This window comes from Podarcis filfolensis (assembly GCF_964270895.1).
Source record: "Podarcis filfolensis genome assembly, chromosome: 17".
Lineage (NCBI taxonomy): Eukaryota > Metazoa > Chordata > Lepidosauria > Squamata > Lacertidae > Podarcis > Podarcis filfolensis.
In genome coordinates this window covers 10,077,469-10,094,785 of record NC_139621.1, presented here as the reverse complement: position 1 = coordinate 10,094,785, position 17,317 = coordinate 10,077,469, and the positions used below count along the sequence as shown (strand labels likewise).

The window sequence follows — 17,317 nt, the reverse complement described above, 5'->3', positions numbered from 1 at the left end:
CGATCCCCTGCAGAAATGAATGGCCTTGCCGGTCCAGGCTGGCTTTCCTTCTCTCAGGGAGCAGACCAGTTCCTGTCTTCAGAGCCAAGTTGCCTGCGGGCAGGCAGAATGCAAAGCTCACAGCGGGCCGATTCACTTTTATTCAGCCGCTGCCAAAGCCTGGAGCCAGCTCCTTAAGACTCGAGAGCAGCCGATTAGCCGCCGCTGCAGCAGACATAAGCCCTAGACCACAGGAGCATAATCACTGCTTAAGCTGATTGCCCAAAGTGGCTATTAGAAGCTTGTTAGCTTTTTAAATGAGGGAAGTTGTTTCCCTTCCCAGATTCTTCCACAACGCTTAGGGTGGGGATGGGGGGGAGAGAGTGTTTCTTCCCGCTCTTGCTTAAATTTAAAGGTGCTGACCTTTAAAGCCCTAAACAGCCTCGGCCCAGTATACCTGAAGGAGCGTCTCCACCCCCATCGTTCAGCCTGGACACTGAGGTCCAGCTTCAAGGGCCTTCTGGCGGTTCCCTCACTGCGAGAAGTGAGGTCACAGGGAACCAGGCAGAGGGCCTTCTCGGTAGTGGCACCCACTCCCATCAGGTGTCAAGGAAATAAACAACTATCTGACTTTTAGAAGACATCTGGGCAGCTCTGTTTAGGGAAGTTTTTAATGTCTGATGTTTTATCATGTTTTTAATATTCTGTTGGGAACTGCACAGAGTGGCTGAGGAAACCCAGCCAGATGGGCAGGGTATAAATAATAAATTATTATTATTATAAATCATCATCACATTTAGGGAAGCACAACTGTGTTGCCCGCACTGGGTGCCAAGCCAAGAGGATGCTGCTGGGGGAGCCACAACAATGTCAGAATGAAAGGTGAGAGGTGGAGGAAGAGGATTTTGGCATTTCACTTTCCATTGGTGCTGCCACCGTCACCTACTCTGCCCCACACCCGGGAGGTGGCATTGCCTTCGGTGAAACCAAGTGACACTTCACCAGGCAACTGGGGCCACCTTGACAGCTCTTTTACACTAGCAAAATGAGAGTAAAATGTGCCTGTTCCCATGGTCGTCAGTGGTGTAGCATGGGGGGAACAGGCACAGAGTCTGTTGTCCCCGGTACAAAATTGTCAGTTTCCCTCCATCCCTTGCCCCCTCTGCACAGGCCTGGGCAATCCTTGCTAAGCCACTGGTGGTCAGTGCTGGATTTACGTATGGGTTGAGCAGGCCCTCATAATCTAGGGTAGCCTCAGCCTCTTGCCAAAAACAATTTTAAAAACAGGCAGATTTTACTCTCTAGCCCAGTTGCTTAGTAACATTAAACAGGTGACATATGAGTCTACGGCCGTGTAACAATTACACAAGCATGTACTTACCGTTTAGTAAAGTTCGTCAAACAAGCTCACTCTGACAAAATTTCAGCCACCAAGATACGTATCAAATAATATTCCAGGAGAAAATTCAGACAGCTTTTCCAAACGTGGAAACAAGTTTTTAGATAGTTCCTGCATTTAAAGCTTACAAACTGTACTGGCAACTGATGGTTTTCTAGACTAAAGAATTATCTATTGTCAACAATGTCCCAAGATCGGTTGTCTGATCTAAACATTCTCTGCATAGAAAATGATAAACTGGAATTTACTGATTTTAATGATATAACTGATAAGATTGCATCCAAAAGAGCTCGAGAGAAACTGCTCTGACTTTGCATATAGTGTGATATTATAAAATAGCTATGGTTCCCCTATGAATGTTCTGTGTGAATGTCTTCAGTCATTCCATACTTCAATAAACTTATTGAAGGTTTCAAATTCATATGAAATCTTTTTATCAATGTTAAAATTTCAGCAATGTTCTGCTTTCATTGAGTAAATAAAGACGAGGACAAAAGGATCTGAGATCGGCAACCTACCAAAGGTTACTCAGGTTTTTCCTTGAGTTAAACTTGCTCCTCTGTGAAAAATCATACTTTTTGTGCAGGGGAAAAAAGTTATGGCAATATTACAGATTTCTCTCTCTCAAATTGCTATAAGGCAGGCATGGCCAAACGTGGCCCTCCAGCTGTTTTGGGACTACAGTTCCCATCACCCCTGACCACTGGTCCTGTTAGCTAGGGATGGTGGGAGTTGTAGTCCCAAAATAGCTGGAGGGCCAAGTTTGGCCATGCCTGCATAAGGGAACACCCCTTTAACAGTAACACTACTAGAAACAGAAAGAGTCACATCTGATCATTTTACGTTTATTATGGCTATAAATGACCTTAACTTCCTTTAAAAGTGTAGAAATATCATATGACAATCCTAAAAGAGATTACATTTATCCAAGGCGATAGCCCAAGTACAAGTTCCAAACACACTCCTAAAGACATGCAGTTTTCTAAAGCCTCCTGTTGCCCGTTCAAAATGTCTGCTTTGGGGGCAGTGACAGAAAACCATTGCCAGGAAGAAAGACTTGTACTGCCTGTGCGTTCGGAGCAACACAAGAGCCAACTGGCTCCAAATAAACATCTGTTTTCAAGCCCAACTAGTGTCTAATGGCTTTTACACAAGGCAGAATAGAGACTGTGCAAATATATCAGCTGGCAGATTTGCAGCTTTAGACAGTAGTCCTTCGCCCAGCCAGTCACAACCCACCTCAACATTTTGGACGCCGTCTCCTCTAGAATTCCTTAAAAAATTCTGTGCACTAAAATAATTTATATAGTCGTTTTCTTGGTGTATATTAATATATATATATTTATATATTTATATAAAAATAGGTTGTACCCTTTTACTATTTCAAATTATTGGCATTAAAAAAAACCCCAAAAACCACTATGGTTTATCTTAATTATTATACTTTCCCCCCTCCCCTACTGATCATTGGTTGTTAGGAGAGACAGACATAAATTTTGGTATTAAAACTCCAAATAATTAACAAGCGAAGAGGACTTTTTCAGCTTGCATAGCATCCATGAATTAATTCGGTGTTTCGGGCAATCCCAAAGAGGTAAACTTTGGGTTTGCCTGATTAGAACTGTGTTATTTCGACATTTTTAGGCAAATAATATCACTTGGATATTTTCCTCAGATCCCAGTCATCCAACATCAGTAAATCAGATTGTAGAGAGTAACTGACAAGGAGAGCTGATTAGCACTCTGGGCAAAGGGTTCAATTCACTGGGAGAATATCTCCTGTGCAAATCTGTTTAACTGGAGCTGTGCAAAGGCCCATCAGCATTCAGCCACAACATTTCCTTGTGCAGAAGAAATAGCCTGCAGCCTAGCCAAATAATGGTTATCATTTTGGAGATAAATCTAATCCCATCTACCCCACCCATCGGAAATATACTATTGCTCCCTTACCAAGTTGCCGAACTCAGTGAGAATTCACATTTTGCCAAATTTGCAAAATTCACTCATTCGAACCTTTGTGTCAAATACTCATTTTAGTTCCATTGCAACGTTGTTTGTATTACAAGAACACACACACGTAGAAACTCCTACCCAGATGAAGAAACATTGATTCAAAACAGGGCCCTGTTTCACGCAGTGTGACCTCCAAAAATTATTTCAAGTAATGTCGTGTTTAAGTACGGATTTCTTGTCTTGAAAAAGAGAAAAGGAAAATGGATTCTGTGTGGAGTTGCTTTAGGCAGGCCTCTTAACAATACATTAAGTCCCATTTTACAAAGAGAGGAGGAGCTGAGACAAAGAGATGCCCAAGATTATTCAAGAAGTGCGCTGCAGAAGCCTATGTGTGGCATCCACTCTGTATCTCTATAGATTCTCCATAACCCTGGACTACCCAAACTCATCAGCTCAGGCTCAAGAGACATCTTTTGCCTTGCAGAGACTTTTAATCCTGCAATGGACTTGGGTGAAAGTGGGGCGGAGAGGGAAACATGTCTCTAGAAAGCAGGAAAGCCTTTAAGCCATGCCAAGTTGGCTGAGAAGCTGCATCCAGAAGTCCTTCGCCGATTCTTCCTCTTTGGCTCAATATCTAGCAGAATTGCAGCTGATCAGGCTAAAGTATCCGCTCAGAAACTGTAGGGGGAGCTCCTTCTCCTGGAAGGCCAACCAGTCCACTGTGTGTAGCCGATGAGAGAGATCCCAGCTGATGGGAGGGGTTGCGGGAGGCTGAGAACAGATAGCATTTCTTGGGAGATTTACATGCTTACATTATGCATCACTGGATGCTTAGGTTCTGCAGTCCTTGACAAGTTCTCAGGTACTTCTTCAATGGGAAGTAGACAGACAGGAAACCGCCTCGTTTTGTGTTACTGAGCATCACCGGACATAGATGCTGTGTTCTCATCTTTCGGCTGTTTGGGGGTCCCCTGAAAAGTGCATTTCATGATTAGTCTTTGATTAAACAGCCCTGCTTATCTGATTTTGCCTCCTGTGTTGCTCCTCAGCCCTTTCCTTTGCCAGAAACAGCCCCCTGAACTCAAAACTGACCCTCGTGCAAAGTTCCCTGCTCACTTAAGCACAGCATTTGGACAGCAGAAGGGGCAGGTGGACAAGTCTGTGCAGAGCCAGCCAGCCCATCAAATCTGTTTTCTAACAACATCGTTCACCATAAAAGATACTGAGTTGAAGGATCGCATTTTAACATGGGTGACCACCAGTGCAGTAGACCCCCATTCTGCATCTGATCCACTGGATATCGTGCCTCAAGCAGGGAGCTGGATCAACTGCGCTACAAGGCCGGTGCAATGATTCCTTGACTGTACATGGCAACTCACCGGAGACGAGGCTTTGGCAAAGTTCAGATGAGCATACAGCATGATGGCAATGTCATTCTGGCCTGCTTCCACTGCGATGGAGAGAGCTGTGCTGCCATCCTGCAGGAGGAGAGAAAATTCAAAGTGTGGGTGCTGACCTTTAAAGCGCTAAACCGCCTCGGCCCAGTAGACCTGAAGGAGCGTCGCCACCCCCATTGTTCAGCCTGGACACTGAGGTCCAGCGCCAAGGGCCTTCTGGCAGTTCCCTCACTGCAAGAAGCCAAGTTACGGGGAACCAGGCAGAGGGCCTTCTCAGTAGCGGCGCCCGCCCTGCGGAATGCCCTCCCAGCAAATGTCAAGGCAATACAGTCATACCTCATTACATTCGGTTCTGGTTACGTCTTTTCAGGTTGCGTCCCGTGGTGACGTGGAACTACCGGAAAGGTACTCGTGTATGCGCAGAAGCGGCGAATCATGACACGTGCATGCGCAGACATGGGTTGCGTTCCTTTCAGGTTGCAAACGGGGCTCCAGAACGGATCCCACTCGCAACCAGAGGTACCACTGTAAACAACTATTTTACTTTTAAAAGACAACTGAAGGTGGCCCTGGTTAGGGAAGTTTTTAATGTCTGATACTGTATTGTTTTTATAAATTCGGTTGGAAGCTGCCCAGAGTGCCTGGGGAAACCCGGCCAGATGGGTGGGGTATTATTATTATTATTATTATTATTATTATTATTATTATTAATTATTATTATTATTATTAATAATAATAATAATAATAATAATAATTATCATCATCATCATCATCATCATCACCACCACCACCACCACCACCACCACCACCACCACCACCACCAAATTATCACTTTCTGCTCAGCCTGCAGTGAAATGGGAGATAGAGGGTTTGTGCACTGTATGTCGTGATTCTATCCTGTTAACTGCCCTGAGACCTGCAGGTACCTTGGTTCTCAAACTTAATCCATTCTGAAAGTTCATTCGACTCCCGAAACCGTTCAAAAACCAAGGCGCGGCTTCCAATTGACTGCGGGAGCTTCCTGCACTCAACTGGAAGCTGTAGAAGCTGTGTCAGACGTTCAGCTTCCGAAAAATGTTCGCAAACAGAACGCTCACTTCCGGGTGTGCGGCACTCGGGAGCCGATTTGTTCAGGAGCCAAGCCGTTCGAGTACCAAGGTACCACTGTATAGGATATAGGGCGGTATACAAATTTAATAAATAACGAAAAGGGCTCACGTTGTCGGAGAGGGCAACGTCACAGCCAGGTGTGGCCAAGAGCAGGCGGACGATCTCAGCATGGCCATGTTCACAGGCGCACATCAGCGCCGTGGAACCATCGTCATCTTGCAAGTTGACATCTGCTGCGCTAGCTAGCAAGGCACGAACCATGTCCAGGCGCCCGTGGCTGACGGCCAGCATCAGTGCAGTCTGCCCAGCCTGCAGGAGCAGCGAGGAGAAAAGCAACAGTGTAAGTTGCAGTTATATACTAGGGCCAGGGTTGGGTGGGGTGGGGTGAGAATTGAGGGTGAAGGCTGCTGCAATCTCTGGCTCATCAGAATCGCTTGCCTCTGTTTCGTGCACAAAACTGAAATGCTGGGGGAGGGGGAACTCTTGATTTAAGCATGATTTGACACCGTAAGCATCATGATCCAGCTTGCAAAATAAAGAAAAGCCAACTGAGAGTACAAAAATCTGAAAAGCGTTTCACAATTACCTTAACTTGCAATCAAGCTGGGGCCTGCAAAGCTTTCAAGAAACTGAGCTGTTTTGCAAAGTGTGTTGCTTTGCTTTGACAGGAGCGTTTCCTGAATCGCCAATGATACTGTTTACGAAACCTCAGTAAGGCAAACATGTGCAAATGAGGAATGGGGGAAGAGAATCAGGCTTTAAAATCTCACTTGTGCCCTCAGAGCAGAAGAATTGGTGGTTTTGAGCACCCCACCCTGGCCAAAGCAGAAACCTTTGGAAGGCTCTCTCATCACCTGACTTCCACAACCACCTCCCTGTCCTGCGAGAAAGTGCTAACCATTTGGATACCTGGCTGGCTTTGGCATTTACGTTGCCCATTTTCAGCAGCTGCACAATTGTGTCCATGTCACTCTCTGAGCGGGAAGCAGCCAGTGCCGTCAGCATGATGGCCGTATAGCCGGCTTTGTTCTGTTGGTCCACGTGGCACAAACCTAGAAAGGCAAAGGAATCAACAAGAAGCCTCATCCCTTTGGAACTAAAGATTTAGAGTGAATGGGTTGTGTAGCCCTTAAGGCTGGCCTAAGACATTGCCATCAGGCACCTGCCTGAGCCTGTTTTCAAAACTATCCATGGAAAAAGACCCCCCCTAACCTAGCCAGATAGTTGCTGTGATTATTGTGAGCTACTTCCTGATGCTTTGCCTAGATCTTCGTTCTGTCACTTCCTGCACAGACCGACATCAGTCATTGCACCCACTTCCCCTTGAATTAACCCACCCCCTTCTTATTCTTATTCATTTCATGTTTATACCACTTTATATTTTTATGGAAAAACCTCAAAGCGGTTAACAACCCATCAAAACATCAAAGTATACATTCCAGGCAACACAATTAACAGGAAACTAAAATATTAAAGATTTCAAAATAAAACATTGCAAAGGAGGTCAACTACAGAAGGCACGTTTAACACAGCAAAGTTAACCAAAAAAATAAGTAAAATAAAACCTTACTAAAGGAAGTCAAGTATAAAATTCACATTTAAAACAGCATAGTTAGCAAGAGAATAAAATATTACCATAAGCATAGAACATATCAACTGGGCAGTGGCTGTGGAAGCTCAGGCTCAATGACCGGGATCTGCACTCAGAGACAGCCAAGATTGTATGAAGATAAAACTCCCAGCCGACTCCTCTTTCTCCCTCTCTCTCCAGTGGAGTGGAGTAGCATTGGGCTCTGGCGTCAGAAAGCCAGCTTCAAATCCCCACTCAGCATATAGCTCACTGGATGGCCTTTTTTATGTCACAAGGTTGTAGAGAAAGTTAAAGAGCCATTCTAGCTCTTTGGAGGATTGATGACAATGAATGTCATGAATCAGGAAGGGCAATATGTCGCCTTCCAGATGCTGACCAATGCCAAATGCATGGCCAATAATTAGGGATCATAGAATTGTAGAGAAATACCAACCAAAGAACAATGGTAAGAGAAGTTGATGAACCATGTAGAACTGGCAAAAATGACAGATAGACTAAGAGAAAAAGACAACAGAGACTTTGAAAAAGACTGGGAACCATTCATATTATATTTGCAGAAACAAAGAAAGTCAATAGACTTGATGGCAGGATTTAAATAAACCTTCACACTATCAGCATTAGAAAATGTTTAGAAGATAGTGAAATATGATGGTGTATTTACTTTTATTTTTATGTTTTTAGGCTTGATGTTATGTTATTAATAACTTTTTCTGTTGAGAGATAGCAAAGTGGGTGAAAATAGAAAAAACCAGACAGAAGCGGAAGTTGGGGGAAGCCTTGGAGGGGAGGGAGGGAAGAATATATAGTAAATGTTAAGAATTTGAGATGTATGTAATGAATGAAAAAGAAAAATGAATAAAATTAAAAAGAAAAGAATTGTAGAGGTGGAAGGGGCCCTGAGGGCCAACTAGTCCAACCCCCCTGAAATGCAGGAATCTCAACACATGGTCCCCCATCCAATTTGAAACCAGAGCGGACCCTGCTTAGCTTTGCAAGTGTGCTAGCAGTTTTATTGCTGCACCACTAGGAGGAAGATGGAAGGTATAGGCAACATCTGGAGGGCATCAGGCTCTCCATCCCTGCCATAAATAGCTAGCCTGATTGGACACCCAAATGGTGGCAGGCAGGAGCTCTGGGCCACATGGAGTCCCAAAGGTCCTGAGCAGTTGAAGAACAAGAAGCTGCAGCAAAAGGGATGCCCCAGTGAACCACCAAGCTGTGTCCAAGTGGGCCAGCCCTCCTCAAAAGGCTCCCTTGGATCCCAGATTTCCCCATTTCTCTCTATGCCCACCTACCTGTTTCAAGAAGCTTTGTGACCACTGGGAAGTTGGAATGTGAGACAGTGTAGTGGAGGGCCGTGTTGCCGTTGGCATCGGCCATATTGATGATGAATTCCAGCAAGTGTGGGGAGATGCACCGGAAGGCAGCCAAGTGCTGTGAGACCAATTCTGGATCCGCTTCTTTGTGGCAGGAAAGCCTCAGCCAATAGTGGAGCACGGCAGTATAGGCTAATTTCTATGGAAACACAGGAAGGAAAAGGCAGCACTGTCAGGCATGTGAAGCTGTTACGTCCCACTTTTTTGTCTTATTTGCTAGACACTTTTGGGTCTCCTCGGGCATCTCCTCCTCCCCAAACACCTTCCTCTGGCATACGTGCATGGTGAACAGGAGGAGCAGTACCAACTAGGGGTCGGGAAAGGGATTGTATGGCAGGCTCACTATCTCATCAGAAGCCCCGCCAGTTCCTGATAGCCAGGGTGGAAGACAGTGATTGTGGGATGCTTTGGTTTTGCTTTCGCAGCTGAGGAATCAGAGACCGGGAGCACTGGGGGTATTGACAAGGCCTTAGATCCCACCGGTCCAAGGCCTCTGGGCCCTTGATCTGTTGAATACTGCTGGGAGATCTTCTTCCTGCCCCTTTTTCTTCAGCAAAGCTCCCCCTCCCCGTTCCACCCCAGCAGCACTCCTCCTCATCTCCCCACAAGCAATCAACTTTGGGGCACTAGGATAACAGCCTTAATACTTTTAATTTGGTTTAACTAGCATGGTTTCCCAAAGGAAGCCAACCCCAGGGAACTGTGGTTCCGTGAAGTGGCAGGGAAGCCCCTGTGCAAATGGCAAATCTGGTAGCTCTTCTCTAACAGATAACCTCCTCTCCATGTGGATAGGGATCAAACGGTTTCTTTAGGTCTCTCTGATCCAGCAAAACGCCTTTCCATGAAACCAGGAGCCTCTACAGCAGCGGTTCTCAACCTGTGGGTCCCCAGATGTTGTTGGACTACAACTCCCATCATCCCTGAGCTCTGGCCTTGCTAGCTAGGGATGATGGGAGTTGTAGTCCAACAATATCTGGGGACTCACAGGTTGAGAACCACTGCTCTACAGTATCACAGATGTCGACAACAAATGAGAGCTATGCTCCCACTTTAAGCTCCCTTCCACCCTCCAGAGCTTCTGCCCTCAAAAATGAGAGTACAGGCATACCATTTCTTCGCCCATATGTTCATTGGGGCTCTCCAGGTATTTCTGAAGGACTTCACAAGCTGAAAGCAGCTCCTTGCTGAGTCCTGTCCTGGAATGGGTAGAAGAACATGGGGGAAGTTAGTTTTTGGACAGTGAGTTCCTTTGAGAGAGGAAGACAGGTGTAACATTATAAACTCTGCTTATGTTACAACTGTGCGCTATGAAAATTTGACTATGAATTTCCTGTCCAGAGTAAAAGAGAGATATCTGAACAGCGACTGCAGACGATATGTGCAAAGCGTCAGTGATCTCAACAGTTCCCTTTCTCTCTGCTGCCTCACTTTTCCTTCCTGTATTCTGTTTGTTTTTTTTTAATTGCCCTTCCATCCATTCCTGATACTCCAGTTCTGGCCAGAATATTAGCAAATGGTATTTGTGAGAATAAGCAAGAGGCGCACACGTTCTATGTGTATTGAATCATTCATTCTGGGAGTGAAGTTTTCTTTCTCCAGAGAAGAGAATGTGGAATATTTGGGGCACGGAGTCATGATAGCCGGGAAAATGCCCAAGGCTGATGGTTACCCTGTTTTGCCTGGTGGCTCCTTGCTGGCGCTTTCTGTGGCTGGCATCTCCCCGCTCTCGGCAGAGGCTCCAGGGTGAGATACGGCTGCGGCTGTCCCAGGCGGCTTTGGGGGCTCCGCTGCCATTGCCTGTGCTGCAGGGAGCCCCTCGCTCGCCTCGTGGTATTCGCTCTCGGTGCTTTCATTGTCCGAGACGTTCTCGGCTGTGCTGGAGTCTTCAGAGGAGGTGGACTCATACCTGGGGTGGGGTGGGGGCAACAAGGGGGTGAGAAGGAACAACAGAGAAAACAGCCCCCCAGAGCAGAGAGGACAAATAGGGAAACCTCCTGAAAAGCTCTGTGCCTAGTTCCACCTAGCTCTGTGCCATTAGAGTACTGCAGGGCAGAGGATTTCCCAGGTGCCAGGTGTGCTGATCTTGGATCACAAGCCACACGGGGACTGGAAAATACCTCCTAGCTCCTGCAAGTGGAAATCCAGCAAATAGCATGACTCTGGTGCAAAATCCCACACCTGTGTGTTTTGTGGTGGCGGTGACATTTGACTTCCTACAGTCCAGGTGTAGGGTGAAATCAGGCAACCAGGAGTGTGGGAAGCCAAGCTGCTGTCTGGCTGCAGCCTCACTGGACTCAAGAGCAGACTGGAAGGCATTCATTCTATTTTTATTTTGGGAGCAGAGGCTTCGCCATACCCGCCATTGACACCAACAAACTGCAGGCTCTTCTTGTTGGCCAGAAGCTCTGTAGGATCCTCCTTCTTCTTCATGATCGACCGAATCCCTGCTCCGAATGAAGCTGTGGGGAAATGAAGGAAGGTGGCAGCAGTCGATCAGAGTGTATTATTATTATTATTATTATTATTATTATTATTATTACTATTAATTGAGTTTATATACTGCCCTATACCTGGAAGTCTCAGGGCGGTTCACAGAAAAGATCACAACATATATAATCAGAATATAAACAACAGAATATAAATAACACCCCCCCTCCCAAGAAAAGAGGCACATTTTAAAAGGGTATAGGATATCCATCAAATCAACCAAAGGCCTGGTTAAAAAGGAATGTTTTTTGCCTGGCACCTAAAGATGTATAATGAAGGCACCAGGCGAGCTTCTCTGGGGAGAGCATTCCACGGATGGGGAGCCACTGCAGAGAAGGCCCGTTCTCATGTTGCCACCCTCCAGACCTCTCGAGGTGGAGGCACACGAAGGAGGGCATCAGAAGATGATCTCAGAGTCCAGGTAGGTTCATATGGAAAGACGTAGTCCTTGAGGTATTGCGGTCCTGAGCAGTTTAAGGCTTTATAGGTCAAAACCAGCACTTGGAATTGGGCCCAGAAACTACCGTATTTTTCGCTCCATAAGACGCACCTGACCATAAGATACACCTAGTTTTTAGAGGGGGAATGCAAAAAAATAAAATAAAATATATTCTTTAAAGGGAGCGCTGAGCAGAGCTTGTATGCACCCCTTGCTCTGCTCAGCACTCCCTTTCACAAGCCGCGTGGAGCGTGTGTGCGGCGCTTGCAGGCTTTTCCCCGAGGAGGGAGAAGGGCAGCCCTTCACTGACAGGCTGCCCTTCTCCCTCCTTGGGGAAAAGCCCCCAAGACCTGCACACACGCTCCACGCAGCTCTTTAAAGGGAGCGATGAGCAGAGCCTCCTGCCTGCATTCGCTCCATAAGAGCACACACATTTCCCCTTACTTTTTAGGAGGGAAAAGGTGCGTCTTATGGAGCGAAAAATACAGTTAATTGTTAGCCAGTGCAGTCGGACCAGGATCGGCGTAATATGCTCAAACCGTCTTGCTCCGGTGAGCAACCTGGCCGCTGAATTCTGCACTAGCTGAAGTTTCCGAACCGTCTTCAGAGACAGCCCTACGTATATGGAAGGCTCTGTATGGAGGAGCCCACGGCACCTCTCTCCATCCCAGTCCTTACCTTGGTCCTCTCCCTCGTCTCGTGCCTCTCGTTGAGGCTCCTGGGATATGCAGGGAGCCGCTTGCTCTGTCTGGAGGGAGTCAGGAACTGATTTCTCTAATGACCCATGAAGTTCTGGAAGAAGAAGAGAGAGGCAACTGCATCAGCACCAGCTTCTCTGAGGCGTTTCTCACCGGGTAGGATGTCATGGCTCCTGTACTGGGCTGGGCATCCTGTCTTGGGCTCTGACTCTAGCTTGCAGGCTCTCCTCTTGCAATCTCTCTACCCCACAGGCTGCCCACAGCTGCAGCAATCCCAGGAAAGAGGGTGATCTCTTACTGAACTGGTTCTGTTGGTGTGAGGAGACCGTGCAAGATTTTGAGCTACACCAAATCCTCCAGGAAGATGGAAGATCAGGGGGGTAAACAGTCATTTCGGAGATTTTGTTCACTGACCTCCAAAGAGGCAAATCTCCCTGTACGAACGTTCGGCAACAGGTATTGCGAGGTGGGGAGTAGAGATAGGAAGTTTCATGCTCCAGGGGAGGAGATGCTTTCAAAGGATTCTGGGGAAATGTCCTCCAACCATTGTGTTTTGTTTTTCTGCCTACAGCGTTTCTGTGAGTTTCTGGTTTGTTCTAGCAAAGGTATTGCCCAACTGTGAACGTGTACAATGGCAATGTGTGAAATCAGCTCATAGCGTCCAAGGCCTTCAGTTCTTTCCCCCCAAACCTCTGGAATCCATGCAGCTGGATTCTCCACCAAGCAGCTGAAAATAAACTTGGAAAATCTTAACCATTTAATGCAGCGCCCACAGCAACCTCCCCCGGCTCATGCCCATATCTGGGCACCAAGCTCTCAGCAGCAAATCCCCAGGTGGCTAGGAGTTCAAATCCAGATTATTCTGGAGCTTCTGCTGTGGCCTTTATATGCTGAGCAAAGGATGCACCCAGTTCCAAGAGAATTAGGAGGGACACCAGTCTCTTCTTGGGCTCTCCAGGGACCTGGAGCTCAGGCTGGTTCCTGACTCGTGAGAGCTCTTTTTCCACCGATTCTTTGTGGCATAGCTGGCTCATAAATGGAGCTTCCAATCATCTTTTCATTCCAGAACCTTTGATCTCACCCTGGGAACATCACAGACTATTTTAAGAGTTTCTCTTTCCCTTGCTCCTGCTATAAACAGCTGGTAAAAATCAGCGTATTAGTTACACAAAAGCCTTTTACGGGGCAGGGAGAAAACAGCCGAGCGTTGCCACTGATATGTAGTCCAGAGAGAGGGAGAAAGACGAGGGCGTGCATTTTCTGGTAAGCCCAGACAAGGAAGAGAAAAAGGGGCTGCCAGGACTCTCCCTGCAGACTCACCAAAACTGGGACTTTTTCCAGGCTGTTTTAATTCAATTGTTTTGTTCTCTGGCAGCTTGAGTTAAGCTGGTATGGGGGGGGGGTCATTTAAATTTGATATAGAGCTTTATACTTGGTGGGTTAAAAAAAATATCAATCAGTTCAGAGAATGACCCAACACATTTCAGCTTTTACAGGGCATTCCTGGCACGCCTAATTCAAAGGCGGCAGGTGAGCACAACATCCAATCCACAAGTAAACAAAGAGAAGCATAGATTTGGGAGGCGGGGAGGAAGGAGAGTCAAGCTGCTTGTCCTCTTCTCTTGGCCAAGATTTTTGGGTCTCACATGACAACAGCACATCTGACGTGCTACAAACTGAATGGAAAGATCCTTACCACCATTTCCCCATTTTTCCCCCTGTTTTATTATGTACCCTAAGGACATGGATGGGGGAACGCGGATGGTGCTGTGGGTTAAACCACAGAGCCTAGGACTTGCTGATCAGAAGGTTGGCAGTTCGAATCCCCGCTATGGGGATATTGCTCGGTCCCTGCTCCTGCCAACCTAGCAGTTTGAAAGCACGTCAAAGTGCAAGTAGATAAATAGGTACCACTCCAGCGGGAAGGTAAACGGCGTTTCCATGCACTGCTCTGGTTCGCCAGAAGCGGCTTAGTCATGCTGGCCACATGACCCGGAAGCTGTATGCCGGCTCCCTCGGCCAATAAAGCGAGATGAGTGCTGCAACCCCAGAGTCGGTCACGACTGGACCTAATGGTCAGGGGTCCCTTTACCCCTTTACCTTTACCTAAGCACTTGGATGAAGAAATGACAGAAAATTTTTATTTAGAATGGGGAGCCCTAGTCTGAGGACTGGTGGGATTTGTGCGAAGAATAACAGAATTGTAGCGTTGCAAGGGACCCTGAGGGGCACCTCATCTAACCTCCTGCAATGCAGGAAGATGCGACAGATTTTCCACAGTTGGGGTGAGTGTATTCTCCTTCAGAAACACACACACACAAAGAGAGAGAGAGAGAGAGAGAGAGAGAGAGAGAGAGAGAGAGAGAGAGAGAGCTTACCTGCTGTATCCTGCTGTCCATTCCCCTCTGTGCCAATGATGCTGATCTTTTTCACGGTGTGGAAGGTGGTAGCTGTGCTCTCTGCACCAGCATGGACCGGGAACGTGGTCTCCATCACCTCGTTGCTGCGGTATGTGGCATAGAGCGGCACCATCGCTTCTTCCAACCCTGCGTCTTTGCCAGCCAGAGCTTTGAGGCTGGCATAGGACTCCTTGTTCTCCAAGCTCTGTGCCCTCTGCGGCCTGTGGTCCAGCCCTGTGGCTGTGCTGGCGGCGACCTCTGGCTCCCTTTCCACTTGGACAACCTTGACCGTATCCACCCGAATGGGGACTTCCTGGGGCCTCTGAAACTCTCTGCCGCCCCCTTGCCCCGGACCCTCTCCCCCTACTTCCCATTCTCTCAGGCCACCACCGGACGTTCCTTTGCCCTCCTTCTCCTTGCCCTGCAGCTCTAGTTTCTGCTGGGCGGCTTGAAGTTCTTGGAGCGCCCTCTTCAGCTGCACCTCTAGCACGGCAATCTTGGCGGACAGGGCCTGAACAGCCTGGCGCTGGCTCTCCTCCTCCGGGGAAGGCAACCCCAACTCCTCCTCCTTGACCGCCACCCCAACATCGCACCTCCCCACCTCTGCCTCTTCGGCTGACATGCCCACGCCCACTGACCTCACTTCCTTCTTGTCCAGCCTGCCTCCTGCATCAGGCCCCACGCTGCCCTCCTCATTTCCACCAGCCCCCTCCTCGGGGATATCTATGTAGAGCTCCCCCCTGGATTTTCCTTTGCCGAACCCCCCCGGGTGCCCCAAGAACTTCTGGCTCTTGAGCTGGACACTCAGCTGCCGCTTCTCCTCCTGCAGCACCGAGATCTTCACCTGCAGCACATGAAAATGATGTATCGTTAGTTCTTAATTCCGAGTAAAACAGCAAAAATGTATAGGACAAGTTCAAATATTTGCTGGAAATGTAAAGAAAAAGAAGGCCCCTTTTACCACATGTGGTGGAAGTGCAAGGTGGTAAAAGAATTCTGAGGAACGCTATATAATGAATTGGAAAAAACAATGTTTAAAATAACTTTTGTTAAAAAACCAGAAGCTTTTTTAGGTGCAGAAATACCGAAGGAGCACAAAAGACTGTTTCTGTACCCAACGACAGCTGCATGGATGCTCTTAGCCACAGAGATGGAAGGAAGACAAAGTTCCCACCAGAGAGGAATGGAAGGCCAAACGGATGGTGAAAATCAGAAACCAGGAAGACCAGAATTTCAACAAAGAATGGGGGAAATTTATAATTTACCTTGAACACTTGAACTCTTTAGCAGGATTTGAATAACACTTGCAGTGTAACAAGAACTAGGGATATATGGGGTACTTAAAATTTGGAGTGGCTTAAAATATGTAGCGGAAAAGGACTAGCGATGGAATCCATGGAAGGGTGGGGGGAAGAAGCCCAGAGATTAGGGTGAATCTTTGTTTATTTACCATTTTATTACTTACGACTTTGAATGTAAATTTTAATTTGTAAAACCAAATAAAAAATTATTTTATAAAAGAGAGATCTTCACCTGTAGCACTGGGATCATCTTGACCTGCTCTTCCAACTGGCGCAGCTTCTTCAAGGCTACGGCCATCTGCTCCCGGACATGCTGGAGGTGCCCTGGCGTTGGGGAGACTGGGGTGGAGAGTCCTGAGCCGATGGGCGTAAACTGCCCAGGGGCGCCTTGCTGTGAGCCATTGTAGGAAGTCTGGCGGGAAAGGCACTGGCTTCCCACCAAGGAGCTTGTTGATCCAGATACGCTGCTGTGGAGGCTCCCGAGACCACCTGCCCTGGTCCTTTCTCCATCTCCAGAATCCGCCTGGTCTTCTAGCTTCTTCCTGGCATCCAGCAAGGTCTTCTCCACGCGGGCATTGAAGCTGCCGGGCGTGGCGTACTGTGGGTAGAAACTGCGCCCGCAATAGGAATAGGAGGAGTGGCGGCTATCCATGCTGGCGTTGGAGCAGAGGGACTCGGTGGAGGTCCACCATGAGCCAGTGTAACCATAGCCTCTTGGCAGGGAGCTGTAGCGTGGTCGGCGGTGGACCGGAATGCGCTTGATGGTGTGGCCCTTCTCAATGTCATCCACGTATTTGAGGAAGTCCAGGTCCAGGCGGTAGCCATAGGGAGTCTCCACGGAGTAGGGCAAGTCCTGCTCCTTCCCATGGAAGGCCGTAGCAGAGGCGGGATTGGCCTTCCCTGCAAGAACACAGGGGGGAAGAGATCAGCATAAAACATTTCTTTGTTTTTGTAATTAGTCGAGCGCCCTTGAGAATGCACTGATCATCTCATCATACATGATGAAATTGGGACCATCATGTCCTGGCTCAACAAACATACCTGAAGGAGCATCTCCACCCCCATTGATCAGCTGGACACTGAGGTCCAGCTCCGAGGGCCTCCTGGCGGTTCCCTCCCTGCGAGAAGTGAGGTTACAGGGAACCAGGCAGAGGGCCTTCTCGGTAGTGGCACCCACCCTGTGGAAAG

General features: G+C 47.7%; 1 protein-coding gene across 4 annotated transcripts in view; it reads right to left on the bottom strand.

Annotated features, from left to right (window-relative positions):
• Nucleotides 1-2,202: 2,202 nt before the first annotated feature.
• KANK2 (KN motif and ankyrin repeat domains 2) overlaps nucleotides 2,203-17,317 on the bottom strand; it is a 74,132-nt gene continuing 59,017 nt past the window's right edge. For all 4 annotated transcript variants that reach the window (XM_083593045.1, XM_083593047.1, XM_083593046.1 and 1 more), the window contains 11 exons: nucleotides 16,362-17,029; nucleotides 14,808-15,672; nucleotides 12,410-12,523; nucleotides 11,162-11,264; nucleotides 10,475-10,711; nucleotides 9,914-10,001; nucleotides 8,725-8,944; nucleotides 6,748-6,890; nucleotides 5,947-6,147; nucleotides 4,711-4,809; nucleotides 2,203-4,302 (listed from right to left, as the gene is read on the bottom strand). In XM_083593045.1, coding sequence (XP_083449171.1) covers nucleotides 4,243-4,302; nucleotides 4,711-4,809; nucleotides 5,947-6,147; nucleotides 6,748-6,890; nucleotides 8,725-8,944; nucleotides 9,914-10,001; nucleotides 10,475-10,711; nucleotides 11,162-11,264; nucleotides 12,410-12,523; nucleotides 14,808-15,672; nucleotides 16,362-17,029 — 2,798 coding nt within the window. In that variant the 3' untranslated portion in view covers nucleotides 2,203-4,242. The remainder of the gene's footprint in view (nucleotides 4,303-4,710; nucleotides 4,810-5,946; nucleotides 6,148-6,747; nucleotides 6,891-8,724; nucleotides 8,945-9,913; nucleotides 10,002-10,474; nucleotides 10,712-11,161; nucleotides 11,265-12,409; nucleotides 12,524-14,807; nucleotides 15,673-16,361; nucleotides 17,030-17,317) is intronic.